This window comes from Pelodiscus sinensis, chromosome 15 (assembly GCF_052426305.1).
Source record: "Pelodiscus sinensis isolate ZL-2025 chromosome 15, ASM5242630v1, whole genome shotgun sequence".
NCBI classification, from domain to species: Eukaryota; Metazoa; Chordata; order Testudines; family Trionychidae; genus Pelodiscus; species Pelodiscus sinensis.
This window is the reverse complement of record NC_143066.1, coordinates 4,725,476-4,744,153: the sequence shown is the minus strand read 5'-3', so window position 1 is coordinate 4,744,153 and position 18,678 is coordinate 4,725,476. Positions and strand designations below refer to the sequence as shown.

Below are 18,678 nucleotides of genomic sequence, written 5' to 3'. Positions count from 1 at the left end.
AGTAGCCCCACTCTGATCATATGAGCTCCCCCTCCTTCTCCCCTCTCCTAACACCTCCCTCTACACACCTGCCCTGCCTCTCTCCTCTGGTGCTGGTCCCTCCCCTGCAGGTGTCTGCCCTTCTGCTTCACCACCCGGAATCCCCTGGCACCTGCACCTTCCCTTAGCCCTGCACCCTCCTGGTGCCTTCCCTCTTCCCTCACTGCCCCTGCCCCCTTTGCCTTCTTTTTCCCTGATGCCCACCCCCTCACCACCCTCTGCCCCCATTCCCCTCCTGCCCCTCTGTGCTCTCACACGTACCTTGCTCCATCCCCGCGTTCCTCATGCCCACCCCTTCTTTCAAGCCTTCTCCCAGCACCTCCCCTTCTCCCCTTTAGCCCCCAAAGCCCTTCTCCTCTCTTCTCCTAGCATCATCCTGTCCCCCCCCACTGACACCTCCTCTCCTGCCCTTTTCCTCATTGTCTCAACTTGGCCCCCTGGCATTTGTCTCTCTCCTACACCCTGTCCCTTGGTGCCTTCCCCTTTCTTCTCCTGACCTGCCCCCCTCCCCTCAGCACAAGCCCCTTCCTCTCTGACCCTTTTCCCCTATTTTTCCCTCCTCTTCCAGCAGCCGCCAACTGGTCTGTAACAGAGTTCTAGGGTCGCCCTGACTGTCACCCTTCTGGTGCTCCCCCTACTCTGTCTTTCTTAGGTTTCTCAGCCCCCTTTTTGGGCCACAAACTCTCTCCCTGCAGTCTCTGGTTCCCAAAGTTCTGGCAGTCCCTGTCACTTGGTGCCTGCACCAGGTCCGACTCATAGGGTTGCCAGGTAGACCCTCCCCAAAAAAAACGGACACACTTGATCTTGGGTGGGGGGGGAAGGGGAGGAAGAGGGACTGGCTGGGGGCCAGGGACTAGCCGGGGGGAAGAGGGGATCCGGGGGGAAGAGGAGGTGGGAAGTAGATCTGGGGGGGGCAGTCATGCTGCCCCGGCCCCCCCGGGGCCAGCCGCGCTGCCCCCAACCCCAGCACCTTCTCCTCCCCAAGGCCAGCCGCGCTGCCCCCGACCCCCTCCTCAAGGCCAGCCATGCTGCCCCCGAGGCCAGCCCCCTTCCTCCCCGAGGCCAGCCGCGCTGCCCCTGACCCCAGCCCCTTCCCCTCCCCGAGGCCAGCCGCGCTGCCCCCGACCCCGGCCACCCCCTGGGCCAGCCGCGCTGCACCCGATCCCCTGCCCGGGGCACCCCGCAGCCTTCCCGCCCAGGGTTTAAACTCACCTCGCTTGATGGGGCGGCCGGGTGACATTGCTGCGTCCCTGCCGCCTCTTTCCATGGGACCCTAAGACCTGCTGGTTTTGGCCATGCATGCGCGGCAAACCCAGCACGGTATCCGTTCCCCAGAGTGCCGAAGCAGCGCTCCTTCGCTCACGCCCCCTTTGAAACATTAGGGTGTGCCTGGGCACAGCTGGCACACCCCGTGTGCACACCTATGTATGTACACTAGAATCGCAATCAACAACCCATGAAATTAAAGATGACATTAAGATGTAAGTGGATGCAGTGGATGCATACTCACCAGAGCCAGAAAAGAGAATACGCCACTACAAAAAAAACCCATCGTGACAGCTATGCAACTTCAGGACATACTAAGTTACTTTAGAGGGGCCCAAATAGCTAAAGGACGCTAAAGAAGTGACAAGAAACTACTTTGCAGTGCCCGGATAAATACACAAGTCAAAAGACTCATGATTAAAGGCAACTGCAGCACAATTCCAAACAAAATGAGAGACAAAATCCTAACCCTCATCCATGAAGGACATCAAGAATTAACTAAATGCCATGAATGGGCCAAGCAGTCATTTTGGTGGCCAGGCATCAGCATGGACATAAAGAGTAAAGTATATGTGTGAACACTGCAAGACTAACAGACCAATGCATCACAAAGAACCTTTCATAACACCACCCCTAACAGACAGACCTTGGAAGAGACTAGATAAATATTTGTGCAAATTCAGGAGACATCATTACCTGGCCATCATGGACTGTTTTTCCAGATATACAGAAACCATCTCTTTAAAAGACATAATACTGAAGTATTACTGAAAAACTGAAGTGTACTTTTGCTCACTTCAGTATTCCAGAACAACTAACGATGGACAACAGACTACAATTCACGGCAGCAGAACTGAATTCATTCTGAACAAAATACGATTTTGACCATATTACTAGCAAACTGCATTGCCCACAGACAGCAGATGCAGAACAAAATGACTCAAAGATTCTGAACTGACCACAGACAACTATTGCAACTAACAGACAGCCTGATGACCAAGTTGTCATGCTTTGGGTCATGTAATTAGGAAACCAGTACAATTCAGGGACTCTTAGCAGACTGACACATGCTGAACCTCAAAGACAGTGCGATACTGTACATACTGCATAGGGTAGGAATGTAGATCTTAAAGGGGGAGATGTAATGGAATGCTGAACAGACCTGGCAGAGCAGTAAAGGATCTTATAATGAACACAGCTGGTGTGAATAAGCAAGCTCCTTAGCCAGTCTGTATCTGGTACAGGAACATGACAAAGTATATATACGCGCTGTTACTGACAAGCTCTCAAGCAGTTCTTTACAAAGCATTTCAAATCACCTCTAAATGCAAACTGTTATTCTTTTGTACTTATGAGAAATAATTATATGAATGAGATGCTGGGTAACCCATCTGACCTCGCTCCATTCACACATGGAATCTACATCCCATACATTCATTGCAGCTGTTGGAATCACTCATCCATACTTGTTTACCTCTCTATATTTGCATCATGTGACAAGCCCAAGTTCCCTTCCTGCCGAGCATATTTACCCTCAACTCCACCTCTTTGCCAAGTAAATCATACAGCGATGCTCCTCGGGATGTGATTTCTGAAGCAAGTTGCCTGGCTGCCTTCAAATCAGCAATCTAGAAAAACAGCATCAAAAATCAAACAACAGAAGAATCTCTTTGCCATCACGGACAAAAGTTGTGACAGGTGTTGTCCCCTTTCAAATTAAAACCATATGTGTGACGAGCACAGTGCCTGAATCTCTCCTAGGCTACATCTACACTACACACCGCTGGCCACATCATGCAGAGTTATATGTAGTTACACACGGCAATGTTATTTGTGGAGCAATTTCCATTTTAAGTGCTTCTATGGGTCCTGGTGCACTGCCCAATAAACTTAAGGGAAAGACTTTGATTGACTTCAACGGGCACTGATCCAGACCCATCTTGTAGTAAGTACTCCCCACGCTTCTCAAACACAATTACCCAAAACACTTCAGTTCTCCCATACCACACTCCCTCCTATTCCAGGCTTGCTCCGAAGCAGAGGTAACTGATTCTGTACTAAACTTCAATACCATTATGAGCCAAGTTTTTCTCATATGTATCGCAGGAGATACATTCAGAAAGGGAGAGTTTGAAAAGAGCACACCATCAAGTACATTCTGTGTATAGGCTTATGAGGCAAATGGATTTGATTTCTATGACTACAAAAAAAATCATATTTTCCTTACTTTTGAACCAAGGTCAAACTTGAATTTGCTGCTTTCTTCTTCAGCCACTGCGGTGGTCTCCATTCCTTTGGTTTTCATTGCATTGTAAAGAACAGAAGTTATTTTTAACAGCTCCTTCACTGCATAGCCGTCTGCTTGGTAAAGCTTTTTTGTGTTGAGCTTTATATGAGCTTTGGTAGCCTGTTGGAAGAAGACACAAAGAAATATTTCAGTCTCATATGGAAGATAGGTTGTCAATTCTCTCGTCAGACATCTTCCTAAAAGTGCTTATTTTGGAACCACCATGCTCTTCTATATGTAATTGAAATTTTCTGCTCAGGAACATGGGATTTTCAGACAAGGATGACATACACACGCTTTTTGTGAGTCATTACATTTTTAGACACATATACAAGAAAAAGCTCAAACCACCCCTAATTCTCTGAAGGTGAAATTCATCCCTGTGCAGAGGGCCAACAAAACGCCTGTGTACCACTCACTTCTCCTGTAAAGTTAATTGGGACTTAAGCAGGTATGAACTTTTCAGACAGAAATGTGATTAAGTTGACAGTGTCCCTTTAACACCTATTCCATAAGGGAGCTAGAGTACCACATTACAAAGAGCACTGCTCTGAACAGGAATTCCAATTTCAGTCCATTCAAAGCATATGGGGGAAAATGAATGTCTAGTAAAAGGAAAAACATCTTTTTCACTTGGCAACTGTTCTCTCGCTTTCCATCAAACACATACACAGTCACAGCCCATGTGAGCAGGAAAACACAACTGGCACACAAAAAAATCATCTGCATTCCACAGCTTTTCCTGATCCTGGATCCCTGCCAGAGCATCCCCTATCTACGGGGCCTGCTACAGAGGCTGCTCTTGCCAGGACGCTGGAGCAGCCCCTGTTTGTGACAGGCCACCTGTGGGACTGAGGCAGCCGCCTGCCTGTAGCAGGCAGGAAGCTGCTCCAGCCCCCACAGGTTAACCAGTTAACCATTCACATCCATATTGCTTATGATCATTACAATCCACACTCAACAACATAACTGAATGCAAGATGTGTGATCCCAACAAGGAAAGAGAACTCCACTGAAGCAAAGCAGAGAAGAGTAATTGTGCCATAGTATAAAGATCACCTGGTGAACCACCCAAATATTTGAGGCACTCAGATACTGTGGTGATAAGTACCAATTAAAAACCTCCAAATCTACTAAAGGTCAAGGCACATTGTCACCTGCCAGGACTTCAGGAATTCTATTGCGGTTGCTACACTTCGAAGGCAAAAGCGCTGCGTGAGCTCAGGGTCAGCTGACCTTGGGCTCCATGCAGTGCTGCCGCTTTGAAACACCATGGGGATCCCAGCGTCAGGCTCCTCACAGCGTTTCAAAGTGGCAGTATTTCATGGAGCCCATGGTGAGTGCGGGAGTCCCCAGATGATCCCAGGTTCCATGCGGCACTGCCGCTTTGAAATGCCACGAGGAGCCTGACGCCGGGCTCCCAAAGCAGCAGCCCCACACAGAGCCTGGGGTCAGTGGAGGACTGCCCCGCTGACTCTGGGCTCCACGTGGTACTGCCGTTTTGAAATGTGGCGTGCAGCCTGGGGACACCCCAGCTGGCCCTGGACTGAACATGGCGTTTCAAAGCAGCAGCGCCGCTGGGAGCCCAGGATCTGGCCCCAGGCTTCAAGCGGTGCTGCCACTTTGAAGTACCCCTTCCACTTCCCCCCACTTGCTGCCTCTATTTAATAGAGGCAGCAAGGGGGTGGGAGAAGCGCAACTAGTCGACTATCCTGCCGACTATCTGACAAGCACTGCCAATCTAGAGTGGCTGAGCATCTTATATTTTAAGAGACAATCTTTATTTAGTGTCTAATGTCCTTCTAGTTGTATCCAATAAGCAATAACCACAAAGCTTTTGATCTGATAAAACATATGCATTCAGACAATAAGCACAAACAGGATCACACACTAGGATATAGATATTGATTATAGACCAGAACTAAAACATTGTTAGGCCCACATAGCTTTCTTATTTTCTTGATATATAAGTTGTTACCCTTTCACAGAATCAGGCATACAATTTTAGGAGAGAGATGGTCATATTTGTTACAGAGTTCATCCAAAAAGCCACTTTGTTATTTTTGTTAAGAACACCTTATTTCTGCATGTTAGGTTTTTGTAGTGTGAAAAATGGATAGGCAGTAGTGCATGAAGATGACTTTATGGGCTTAATGCTAAGTAGCTGTTAAAACTCCAGTCCTATCAAGACTTTCTCCCATACTTCACTTTGTGTGATGCGAGCAGTCCCATCCAAGTCATTGGCTGGCTTCATTCATGTCAATAGCAACATTGCCATCGAGTTTCATCCAGGGACTGCAATGGGACTAAAGCATCATGTAAAAGTTAAATCTGTGTTTAAGTCTTCGCAGGATCAGGGCCTTCACTGGAGCCAAGATTTAGTCAACTATCAACTGTAAATAAATCTTTCTGGCTCTCACTGTTTTTTTATTCTACCCTGAAAATCAAATTTAGGTCTACCAAAGATGTCCTTCTCTATAATAAGTTGCATATGGCCATTTCAAAACATTACAGAAATGATAAAAACTTTTGAAATCTAACAAAGTACAGGAATATAATACATACTTAGCCACATATTACAGGGGAAATCAGAGGAAGTCAAAAGAAAAAGCATTAGGCTTCAGTGTGCTTTAGATCAAACCCCAAATGAGATTGCCTAAGCAGACTCACCATAAACTGAGCTACTGCCTTAATGAAGAAAATCCGGTCTTGCTCTGTCTCAACATCAGAAGGCACATCAGTCTGTGGTTCATACCTACCAATGAGAATATTCATTGAGTCAGACAAGCAACATGCATGAAGTATTAAACAGATAAAAGCCAATATTCATTTAGGCAACAAACTCAGGCATCATGAAGATCCTGCAAACCAAATGTTCAGCCGCAATACAGGTGAAGAAACACTAGTTCAGTATCTAGGATCTGGAATGTATAAATTTAGAATGTCATAAAAATTTCATGAGCCATAAATCTTGAGCCATATCTGCAAAATAAATTGTTAAGTTCAGGTTCTGAAACTGTTTTTGGCTCAGTCTGCAAGAGCCACCAGACCTAGCTGAGTCACACAAATCAATTTCAAAGCTTGGCTTCAGGCTTTAAAAATGGAATATTTATGAAGAGAAATAATTTACTATGTCAGATTTTCAAATTGCAAGCCACACAGATAAACCAAACTCATCTTAATCAGACCTGACTATGACTTTAAAAAAAGCTTTGGATTAACTGAACATCCCTAATCTTTCAGAGATCAGCTAAAATAAGGAGCAGTGAAACTGTTAATAAAACAAACAACACTGACATTTAAAATATCATCATGAAAGTAAACACCCTTTTTGAAATGAACAAGGACAGTTGAGATCTCTCACAGCTATCATTTTAAGCTAAGGAAGATTAATTCCATATATGAACCAAACTGAAGAGTTACCTTTACAAAGCTAGACAGTGTTTTATATGAAAGTTTAGATTTTACAGCATATTTACAGCAATTGGCAGGTTCTGCAGCGAAGTCTCTATACACAAAACATAGGAAAACACAGGGCCCTGGTTATAGTTAATACTGTTGCTAAAATAAGCTTTTTTGTTTCACTAATAATAGATTAATATTTGTATAGCACCTTTCGTTTTGAGGATCTCAAAGCACTTTACAAACAGCAGCACTAGAACATAGCCATCTCTGGAGTGGAAGTCACCAACCAACTTGTCCACAATACATTAGGTATCAGTACCCTTGGGAAGAAACAATTACGGAAATCCCCTACCTCCTAACTTTTATGGAAAAGTGCCATGGGATCATTAATGTTCAGACAGAATCTCCACTTTAAAATGTCATTTGAAATTGAAAACAAGTGATGTTTAACCTCTCTACTGTACAATACAATTACAAGAGTCCTGGAACCAGGGTAAGCTGTTTTACTGGGTACCTGGTACAATATCGGTTAATTTCCTAGCTTCCTGGGATGTAAATGAGACACTTCACTTAAAAGCAGAGTACTTCCAATCACCTTCTAATATACACTTTATACTGTTCAGCTTAATTAGATGAACACTCATACTCCTTTTTAGAAAAGTAATACCTCTTTGTGTAACAATATGTCTTTCTCACTGCTTTGTTCTCCGTGCTTTTTGTGACTTTTGTTTTTAAATTTGAAGTAGAAAAACCCAAGTAATTTAGAAACCAAACTTTGGGGAAAGTGAAGCATTGTTAAGGATTCCCAAGGCCTGATACTTATATGTAATATAAGTATAAAAATCAAAGCTTGTTTATTAGTTTTAAACTGTCCTTGCAATACTTGTAGCCCAAAAATTGCAGCACTGAGCTAGTGCACCATAGCCAGAGAGCTAAAGATTCTTGAAACTAACCATGAACAAAATGAAATGCAAAAGAGTAAGCAAGCAGCAACTACGGTCATTGTTAAATTTCTGCCCATTGCGAATCTGTAAGGTATCATAACTGAAAAAGGAATTGTCTTTTTGTATATACACACATGCACACACACAAAAGAACATTTAGGGCTTTTTGATTTTGATGATATAATTAAATACACACATAGAGAAACAGCTTGATCTACCACTGCAGTTTCACAAGCGTTTGAAACCAAGTGCATTACACTGACATAAATCTATACTAAAATGGTACTAGACGAGGCCCATGCTCCCCAACGGGTTCCATCTTCCACTACCTTTCATTGTGACATTGGAGCAATGGAATCAATCAGAGGAAACAGAATGTAATATTAAGGAAAAACCATTACTGCACATTTCAAACACTGATCTCCTCTTGCATGTTGAATGTGATTTGTGATTTTTCCTTTTACAGTATGAGTTTGTCTGTAAAGTCTGGACTACGCCTTAGATGCAGAAATCCACTGAAAGAGCCAGTGGGGCTGAACTCAGCCCAAGGCAGAGATGGAGAAGACCCCACTTCCCTTTGCAAACAATACTTCTAGACAAGACTATGTTTAAAGATAGTCTCAGTTAGTCATAGACTCATAGAACAGTAGTGTTGGAAGAGACCTCAGGAGTATCAAGTGCAACCCCCTGCTCACAGCAGGACCAACCCCAACTAAATCATCCTAGCTTTGTCGAGCAGGGCCTTAAAAATCTCTAAGGATAGAGATTCCACCACCTCCCAGTAGAACCCATTCTAGTGCTTCACTACATTCCTAGGCTGCGTCTAGACTGGCAGGATTTTCCGCAAATGCTTTTAACGGAAAAGCTTTTCCGTTAAAAGCATTTGCGGAAAGGAGCATCTAGATTGACACGGACACTTTTCCGCAAAAGCACTTTTGCGCTTTTGCGCAAAAAAGCCCCGATCGCCATTTTCGCGATTGGGGCTTTTTTGCACAAAACAAATCTGAGCTGTCTACACTGGCCCTTTTGTGCAAAAGTTTTGCGCAAAAGGACTTTTGTCCAAACGGGAGCAGCATAGTATTTCCACAAGAAGCACTGATTTCAGACAGTAGGAAGTCAGTGCTCGTGCGGCAATTCAAGTGGCCAGTGTAGACAGCTGGCAAGTTTTTCCGCAAAAGCAGCTGCTTTTGTGGAAAAACTTGCCAGTCTAGACACAGCCCTAGTGTAACAGTTCTTCCTAATATCCAACCTAGACCTCCCCCATTACAACTTGAGACCATTGCTCTTCATTCTGTCATCTGCTACCACTGAGAACAACCTGGCTCCATCCTCTTAAAATGCCAACTTTAAGCACTATATGGTCCTATATGGCACTCAGAACAGTAGAGCTCTCAAAACAACTAAACTTCAATTTCACCAAGTTCCTCTTTAAGCCACTCAATACAACTCCACTCTGAAACATCATCTCCAAATAGCTCTTTAATGTCAGGTCCAGTCACCGACTTGACATTCTTTCTTGCACTGAAATAAAGCACCAACCTTTTGCACAGCCAAAGAAGCACCTCTGAAACCAGCATGAAGTTTGGAGTGCGGAAATTCTCCATAGAGATGAGTCGCGGATATCCCAGAGCCCTCATCATCTCAGTAAAATCTAAAAGACATGTAACAAAAATAATTCATTCTTTTCACTATAGTCAGCAAAGATGCTCAGGTCCCACAATGAACTGGTTATGTCCACCAATAAACACACTAGACTGAATCTACACAGAATTCAGGAAGTGATCAAAGAAAAAAGTAAATAAAAATTTACTAGGAAATTCAATGAGAAATGTTCCTAATAACTGATAAGTTAAAATTATTTACCTTTACAAATACACCCTTTAAATAAAATCAACTAAGGGTTTCAAACAGACTCCTTGTTGGGTGTAACAATATGTCATCACAGCCAGATGTGGAATTACGGTGTGGGGACTTTTTGCTATATAAGAATTTGTTGTAGTGGTGCAATATGAGGATAGTATGTGATGTCACTATGGTGCACCATGGTGAGATTTTCAAGCTGCAAGACACAATGTTGTCAGCATGTGACAGAATTGGGATTTGAGACAAAACTGTGTATGATAAAGCTATGCTATGGCATACCCCCACATGCCAGGTGACTATACCCATAATAGTGCAATACAGAGGAATGACACCAAGCCACCATGCTGCAGCTGAGTGGGCTAGGTGCTGTAATGCCAAAATGTATTGTGATGCTGCTATGTGGCGACAGCAGGCTTTCATATGACCATGGCATGAGAGAGCATAATGCCACATGATATGTCATGGCACAAGATACAGCATAACCAGACTAAACAGGAAGAGAACGCTGCATCATGTGGCGATGAGCTTTAGCGTGATAATAACTAGGGATGTGAAGGACCAGTCGACTATCCGATAAGCAAATGCTTATCAAATAGTCAACAGGATAGTTGACTAGACTCTTCCACCCTTGGTGCCTCTATCAGATAGAGGCAGCAAGGCGGGGGGGAGAGGAGGAAGAAGAAGCAGCTTGCAGCTTGGGGCCAGAGGTGGAGCTTCAGCTTTGAAAAGCTGTGTGTAGCCCAGGGCCAGCTGGGGTCTCCCCAGGCTGCACACTGGAGCCCAGGATCAGCTGGGGACTCCCCAGGTGATCTTGGGCTCACTTTGAAATCCAGTGGGGAGCCCAGCGTCAGGCTCCTAGCGGCATTTCAAAGCAGCAGCGGTGTGTAGAGGCCGGGAGACCACCCCCCCTCCCCCCATGCAAATGCAAAATGCATCAACTATTCAATTAGTCAATTACCTGATACTTAACATCTTTAATAATAACAAGACACAGTATAATTAGGGCCCTACCAAAGTTACAGTCCATTTCGGTCAATTACATGGTCATAGGATTTTAAAAATTAAACTTCATTTCAACCATTTAAATCTGACATTTCAAAGTGTTGTAATTATAGGGATTTGACCAAAAAAGAGTTGTGTGTAGGATGTGCAGGTCACACTCTCAAAGTTATTATAGGGTGGAGATGGCAGAACAATGGGACGGGTTTCTGGTGATGGTGTGGAGATTGGGTTGGTGTGTAGTTGGTGTTGGGGTGCTGACCAGTGTTTCCTGCGAAAGATTCAAATGTCTCCCAGCTGATTAGCAGAGCACCCACAGCCAGCAGCATGTGTTTCTACTGGTGATGCACATTTGCACTTGCCTCAGTGCACATACAAAATTGATTCCACACATGGATGGGAAAAATTTGAGGGAACATTGGTATTGTCATGGGAGGGGTGTTAGCAATAGAGTGAGGATGGGACAGATGGATGGAGATGATACAGACGGTGATGGGGTGGGAGTGTAGCAATGGAGCGGCAATGGAGCAAGTTTGTAGTGATGGGGCAGCAATGTGGGAGGTGTGTAGGCAGCACAAGTGTGCTGACGTGGGGCAGGCATGTAGCGATGGGGATATTGGGGGGATGGGGCGGGCAGGTAGCGATGGGGGGACGTTGCAGGTTTGGGGTGGGCTGGTAGCAATGGGGATGTTGGGGGGGTGGGTAGCGATGGTGGACGTTGGGGAGATGGGCGGGTAGCGATGGGGGACGTGGGGGGCTCGGGGGGGGGGGCGCGGGTAGCGATGGGGGATGGGCGAGTAGCGATGGGGGGGCGTTGGGGGGGTCGGGTAGCGATGGGGGACGTGGGGGGGTCGGGGGGCGCGGGTAGCGATGGGGGGACGTCGGGGGGGATGGGCGGGTGGCGATGGGGGGACGGGCGGACGTTGGGGGGATGGGCGGGTAGCGATCGGGGACGTGGGGGGGTTGGGGGGGCGGGTAGCGATGGGGGGACGTCGGGGGGGTCGGGTAGCGATGGGGGACGTGGGGGGGTCGGGGGGGTGGGGGGGCGGGTAGCGATGGGGGACGTGGGGGGGTCGGGGGGGCGGGTAGCGATGGGGGGACGTCGGGGGGGGGCGGGTAGCGATGGGGGACGTGGGGGGGTCGGGTAGCGATGGGGGGACGTCGGGGGGGATGGGCGGGTGGCGATGGGGGGACGGGCGGACGTTGGGGGGATGGGTGGGTAGCGATCGGGGACGTGGGGGGGTTGGGGGGGCGGGTAGCGATGGTACCGCGAGCGCTGACACCGCCCCGGCCGCGCGCGCGCCACGTGCCCACAGAAGCAGCCCCGGGCCCTGGTCCCGCGCGCGCCCCCGCGGCGCCCGAGCGCCTTCTCCTCACTCCTGAGGTCCCGGAACGACATGGTGAGCGCCCCGCGCGCCAGCCACGCAGCAACTCCCCGCCCGCGCGCCTGTCTCGGCGTTAGGCCGCGCCGCCGGTCCCCATGGCAACCGCCTACGGCGGGGCGCGCGGCCCAAACTGCGCTGGAAAGCGAAGGGCTGCGGCGACAGGCGGGGCCGAGGGCGCTGTTGGCCGAGCGGTGGGGGGAGGGGCAGAAGATGGCCCGGGGCTGTCTCGGGCCCGCCCCGGGGGCGGAGGAGGCTTGGCAGCCAGGGCCGGACAGCTCGCCCCCAGCCCCCCACCCCAAGGCAGGGAGCAGGCCCAGGAGCCAGGCTCTCTGGGCGCCTTGGCCCGGCCCCCCCACGCTGCTCCAGCCTGCCCAGGCCCCGCGCTGCCAGTGCCCGTAGGGACCCGCCTCCTGCCCCGTAAAACCAGAAAACACCGGACACCCGGCAGCCCGGCCCCTCCCCACAAGGGCGAACCAGGGGTCCTGTGCGACGTGCAAAGCCCCGCGACCCCTGCCAGGCCTAGGCCGTGGAGTCGGGAACTCCAGTCACTCCTGGCCTGGTCTGGCTTGAGACTCGTGACTAACAAACACTCTGCACAGTCCCACCCTCCCGCATCTGCTCTAACCCCACTGACAGAGACCAGAAGCTTCAGGATCTCTACCAAGCATTTATAAACCTCAACTACCCACCCGGAGAAATAAAAAAGCAAATTGAAAGAGCCAGACGAATACCTAGAAACATCTACTTCAAGACAGACCCAAGAAAACCAACAATAGAACACCACTTGTCATCACCTACAATCCCCAACTTAAACCTGTCCAACACATTATCAATAAACTACAGCCTATACTGGAACAGGATACCATACTCCAAGAGGCTCTGGGAGACAGACCCATAGTCTCCTATAGACAACCACCTAACCTCAAGATGATTCTTACCAACCACCACAGGACATACCACACTAAAACCAACCCTGGTACCTTCCCTTGCAACAAACCCCGTTGCCAGCTTTGTCCACATATTCATTCTGCTGAAACCATTATTGGACCTAACCAAGTGAGTTATAAGATCAAGAACACATATTCCTGCACATCCAGAAATATAATCTATGCTATCATGTGCCGAAAGTGTCCGTCTGCTATGTACATTGGACAAACATCTCAGACACTTCGCCAAAGGATTAATGCCCACAAAACAGATATCAGACAAGATCACAAAGAGAAAACAGTTTCTTGCCACTTTAACCAGAAAGGAAACTCTCTAAATGACTTAGCCACCTGCATTCTGCTACAAAGACCTTTTACATCTGCACTTGAAAGGGAATCCTCTGAACTGTCATTCATGTTAAAATTCGACACTTGCCAACAAGGACTTAACAAGACTTTGAACTTTCTCACCCATTACCAAGACAGTTTCCCCAATTATCACCTGTAATACCATTAACTCACAAACATCCCACTCTCCCTACCTTTAATATCAGCAATTCACAGACACTTACCTTCCTTCCTCCCCCTTCCCACCCCCCCGCATCCTCCTTCTGTTCTGCAATGTGATTTGTCCTTTTCATTCATTTTTTTTAATTGTATCCTTTGGTATATATGGTTGTGACTACTTTCTTCCACTATTTGATCTGAGGAAGTGGGTCTGGCCCACGAAATCTCATCATCTAATAAACCATCTTGTTAGTCTTTAAAGTGCTACATTGTCCTGCATTTTGCTTCAACTACCCCAGACTAACACGGCTACATTTCTATCCCACCCTCCCGGCCGTCCTGTCCCGCAGTCGCCCTGGGATCATTTCAGGTCCTGGGTTGTTTGGACTTTGCGTCACAAGCACCTCATTACAAAGCACTCGTGAATTTTCGCACTGACACTTTCAGACCAATATGACATGACGTTACGAGATACGGATGCCACACCACAAAGTGAGACACAATCAATGCGAAGACAGGGTAGTGTTGCAGGCTGATTATTTGTGTGTCAGGAGGAGCAAAACAAAAAAAGAAGGAATCCTATTAATGGATGTAGTGAGATGTTTCAATACAGGGACTTTCTGCCAGGCGTAGCGGTCATGGTGACCCTGTACTAGCAGATGAATCCATTAAATTTTAGATGCCATGTGTTCCATGCAGGCTGTTTGACAGAACATCTTCGCACTGTCAGTTTAACTCTTTTGCTGAGCCACAGATCAGGCACATCAACCACTTCTTTCCCGAATTCGTTGCATCTGTAAGCAGAAATGCCTGTTGGATTTTGCGGGTTGAATTGTTCCACATATTGATTACCAAGATGTTGGGAGGCATAATTAAGCAATGTTTGTAAAGTGATAGAAGAGCTAGAGAAGGGCAAAGTATTGAGACAAAACTCTCAGTGGGGTTGTATGCTGATCATGCCACTGACACCCACTTTCCTGCCCTCTTCGGCTCCCCACCACCCAGTCCTGCTGAACCAGAATCTCTGGTCTCTCTCCAGCCAAAGTGCAGAGTTCCAGTTCCGGCCGCTCACCCCTGCTGCAGAGCAACACAGACACAATGAGTTCACCTCCAGGAGGACTCAGCTCTAAGGGCTCCACACCCTGGAAACCAACCCCCAAAAGGAACTGAAACTCCAAATAAATCTGTTTTACAGCGTGTGAAAGTTTTACGTAGAGAAAGTTGATACGGTCAACTCTCTTTATCAATGAAAGGGAGATCTGAACAGAGGTTGCTCCCCCCAGCTAACAATTATTTACACTTGATAATAAACAAGTGGCAGAAAGCGAAGGGCAGATTTTTTATAAAGTAGGATTTAAGTGGCTGCAAGTTTAAACAGATCAAAATGAGTTACTAAGCCAAAATAAATAAAAAATACCCGCTACTCTTAATCCACTAAGAAGCTTGTTACATGCAAATTCTGACCCTAAACCAGGAGTGAGGAACCTTTTTTGGGTCAGAAGCCACTGACCCACAGAAAAATCAGTCAAGAGGCTGCACACAAGTGGGAAGGTTTAAAAAAAACCCACCTCACTGATGTGTCCCCTGACCAAGAAGGAGAAAGAGACTCCCCATGGTCCCCTCACACACCAGAGCCTGGGGGCTGGAATGCCAGTGCAGGGCTCCACAGTGCTTTGGGGGGGGGGAACCCTGAGCCTCAGTGTCCACATCCAGGAAAGCCGGGGGCCACATCTGGCCCCCGGGCTGTAGATTCCCCACCGCTGCAGTAGACGGTGCTAAAATGCCTAGTTACGGCTCTGCTCTCTGGCCAAACCCTTGGACACAAGAACAAGGGCTATTGTTAAGGGGCACAATCCAATAGCAGGCTGAGAACAGGGGGTAAGAGATGGATCATCAGAGCTGGCCCTTGATTTTGCCTGGCTCTGGTTCAGGTCATTGAGGACTGGCCAGCCTCGGGCAGATGAATGGAAGTGAAGGTGAGAGGGAAAAAGGAAACTTTTTCTGTGAGGCTCTGGTTTAGTGGGCAGAGGGCAGGTGGGGAAGTGCAGGGTACATTACAGATAAGCTGCAGAGCTATGCTATGCATTTTTTATCACAGGGTTCTACACTTTATCACATGAATATCTCCACCACGTATGTGTGGTGTGCGCGAGCATCTATTTAAAGTACAAAAACCAAATCACTACATGGGATGCATCTCAGGGCACCCACCCAGGGCTGCAAGTCACCTTCTTACCACCTGCCAGTCTTACTGGGGGTTAGCCCCGAATGCCACCTGCCTGTCAGCCACTCATGCCCCCTCCTCTGAGCTGTCGAAGTCCTTGCAGGCTGACCACAGATGCACCCCCAATACTTGTGCAGCCCCCGATCGCTGGATACCCACAGAAACGCCAGTCCCTCTATTCCCAAGGGAACAGTGTGCCAAAGCTCACCAGCTTTACATTTGTCCATCGTGCCTGGATTGGTGCCTGGATTGCGCACAGCACTTGGGTTCAGTTATAAAACAAAAGGAAATGGCATGGATGGCAATTCAGACAACGACCAGCATGGGAGACAGGAACAAATGGCTACACAGACCACACAATCCACAGAATATGTTCTAGCAACTACTCTTAACTAACAAGCCTTTCCCCATCTCCTACGAAACTGGCAGCTTACCCAAGTCCTTTTCCCAGCACGGTTAAGACTCATCCATGTCAGCTCCAAACCTGCTTTCAGCTTGTCCTCTCACAGACAGAAAGGGGGTTCCAGCTGTACCCTGATGTTCATTGCACCACCCCAGAACAGGATAACACCTATATCTATCTATCATCCCATAGAGCTGGAAAGGAAAGGACCTTGAGAGGTCATTGAGCCTAGGTCCCTGCTCTCACAGCAGGACCAAGTACCATCCCTGACAGATTAGCCCCAGCTCCCTAAATAGCCCTCTCAGGGACTGAACTCACAACCCGGGGTTTAGCAAACCAATGCATGAACCACTGAGCTATCCCTCCCTTCTAAACTTCCTGTTTGCCGCTACCTATTAATTTCTTCTCTTTGGAGATTTCACAGTCCTTCTTTCCCATTCGGCTCAGCCTTGTGAGTGGGGGCCTATTATGGGCCCGCCCTGACCAGCCAGAGAGAGTGAGAGAAGCATCTCTTCCCGGCTGCCTGCCAGAAGTATGCAGATTACCTTTTGGTGACCTATCTTCACTCAGCTACATTTATACCACCAGTATCCCGAAATAGCTATCCTGCGTCTTCATAGCAAGCCCGTTATTTTGAGCCATCACGGCGCTATTCCGACGTTCCTGTAAACCTCCTTCCACAAGGAGTAAGGGACGTTTCGGAATAGTGGGTTATTTTGAAATTTGGCGTTGTTTAGACAGTGCCAAATTATAAAATAAGCTATTTTGAAATTGACTTGAAATAAGCTTTGCAATTTGCATAGCTCAAATTGTGTAGCTTGTTTTGATCTACGGGTGCAGTGTAGATGCACCCTCACAGACCTAGAGAACATGTTTGGTAAAGACACACATAACTTGTCCCCTATTTCCTGTATATAAATCTCACAGGAATCATGACGACTACTGTGATGCAGACATTCTTTAGAGACCTCATACGACCCTCTTCAGTGAGCTAGTATATAAATATCAGACCCAGAGGATTCCTGTAACCCTTATGTCCTCTGCCAGCCAGCATCAAGAGATCCCTGGGGCACACTCCAGTTGTGATTAGAGACAGGGCCCCATATGCCCCATGGCACATTGGGACCCACAGATTCGATGTCAGTAAATTCTGTGGCCAAGTTAATTTAGCCTACACTCAGGTAATAATTCCCATCCTCTTTATCGCCATGCAATATGTACACAACAAATAGGGCAATGGCCAGTCTGACACTGATTCTTTTTGAAGGGGTGAGTTTCTCACGATGCTCTCCCGTTGTTCTAGCTGTTTTCCCTGTACCTTAGCTCCCATGGCATTGTCTGGGCATGCAGCCTCAGAATTTCCTTCTACCTGTGTGTGCCTGGTAAGGACCGAGTTTGCATCTGGCGAGGCAGTTCATCTCCCTGCCTCTCCAGGGGTATGACTACACTGCACGGCTATTTCGGGATACTGGAGGGATCCCGAAATAGCTACCCTGCAGCTACACAAACTGCCCATTATTTCAAAATATTTTTCGAAAGAATGGACACGCTATTTCAGCATCCCAGTAACCCTCGTTCCACGAGGGTTAAGGGATGTCTCAAAAGAGCACATTATTTCAAAATTTGGTGCTGTATAGATGTGCCAGATTTTAAAATAAGCGACTTCAAAATAGATTTGAAATAAGATATGCAATTTGCGTAGCACAAATTGTGTATCTTATTTCGAGTTTTGGGTGCTGTGTAGATGCACCCCAGGTCTCAGCTATTTCCACACAACTTACTAATGTAATCTGCTGGCTCCCGGGCAGTAACCTGGATTCCAGCTTTGGCTCCCAAGACTTCTATTGCTTGACTGGAGCATCTAGTTAACTCCCCTGGTGGGGAAATCTGGTAGGAAGGTCCCAGCAGGGGAGGGAGACAAAACAGAATGCCAGGTGCTTGGTTGAAGAAAATGGCAAATTCTCAGCAAAAATGCTGACTTCTGGGAAAACAATGCCAGCATCCCCAATCATGGAAGTGCTCTGATTGAGGTGAATGATGCAATTCATGACTTTCAGAGGTACTATTGCAAGCTCTCTGCAGACTCACGCTGAAAACTCTGCATCAGTCACAAGCGGTTCATGCTTTTGAGTTTTTTTCTGCAGCCATAGAGGCTAGAAATACATTTTTTCAATGAAAGCTCGGATTCTGCCACACATTTCTGAGTCAGGGGATGAACTCTATGGCAAATTTCACAGCCACAATATTTCCAGGTCCCTGGATACAGCAGAGGCTGGTAATGTGTTCTCTGCACATCTTAAGAAGTGATGTGTCCTGAGTTAAACAGCAAATTTTGTGACAGTAACAGCAAACGGGGATGAGTAATGGTCCCTTTTTAGGGCGGTACAGAAAGGGGTCCCAGGAAGAAACTATGTATGGTAGAGAAGGAGG

General features: G+C 47.3%; 1 protein-coding gene across 2 annotated transcripts in view; it reads right to left on the bottom strand.

The window, feature by feature from the left end:
* IFT38 (intraflagellar transport 38) overlaps positions 1 to 12,535 on the bottom strand; it is a 104,625-nt gene extending 92,090 nt beyond the window's left edge. The window contains exons 1-5 of one of the 2 annotated variants that reach the window (XM_075899088.2): positions 12,181 to 12,535; positions 9,481 to 9,592; positions 6,263 to 6,347; positions 3,533 to 3,712; positions 2,838 to 2,933 (exon numbers count right to left, since the gene is read on the bottom strand). In XM_075899088.2, the coding sequence (XP_075755203.1) occupies positions 2,838 to 2,933; positions 3,533 to 3,712; positions 6,263 to 6,347; positions 9,481 to 9,592; positions 12,181 to 12,202 (495 nt within the window). In that variant the 5' untranslated portion in view covers positions 12,203 to 12,535. Of the gene's footprint in view, positions 1 to 2,837; positions 2,934 to 3,532; positions 3,713 to 6,262; positions 6,348 to 9,480; positions 9,593 to 12,071 lie in introns of both variants that reach the window. The other variant, XM_075899089.2, reaches the window with a different exon arrangement.
* Positions 12,536 to 18,678: the final 6,143 nt, after the last annotated feature.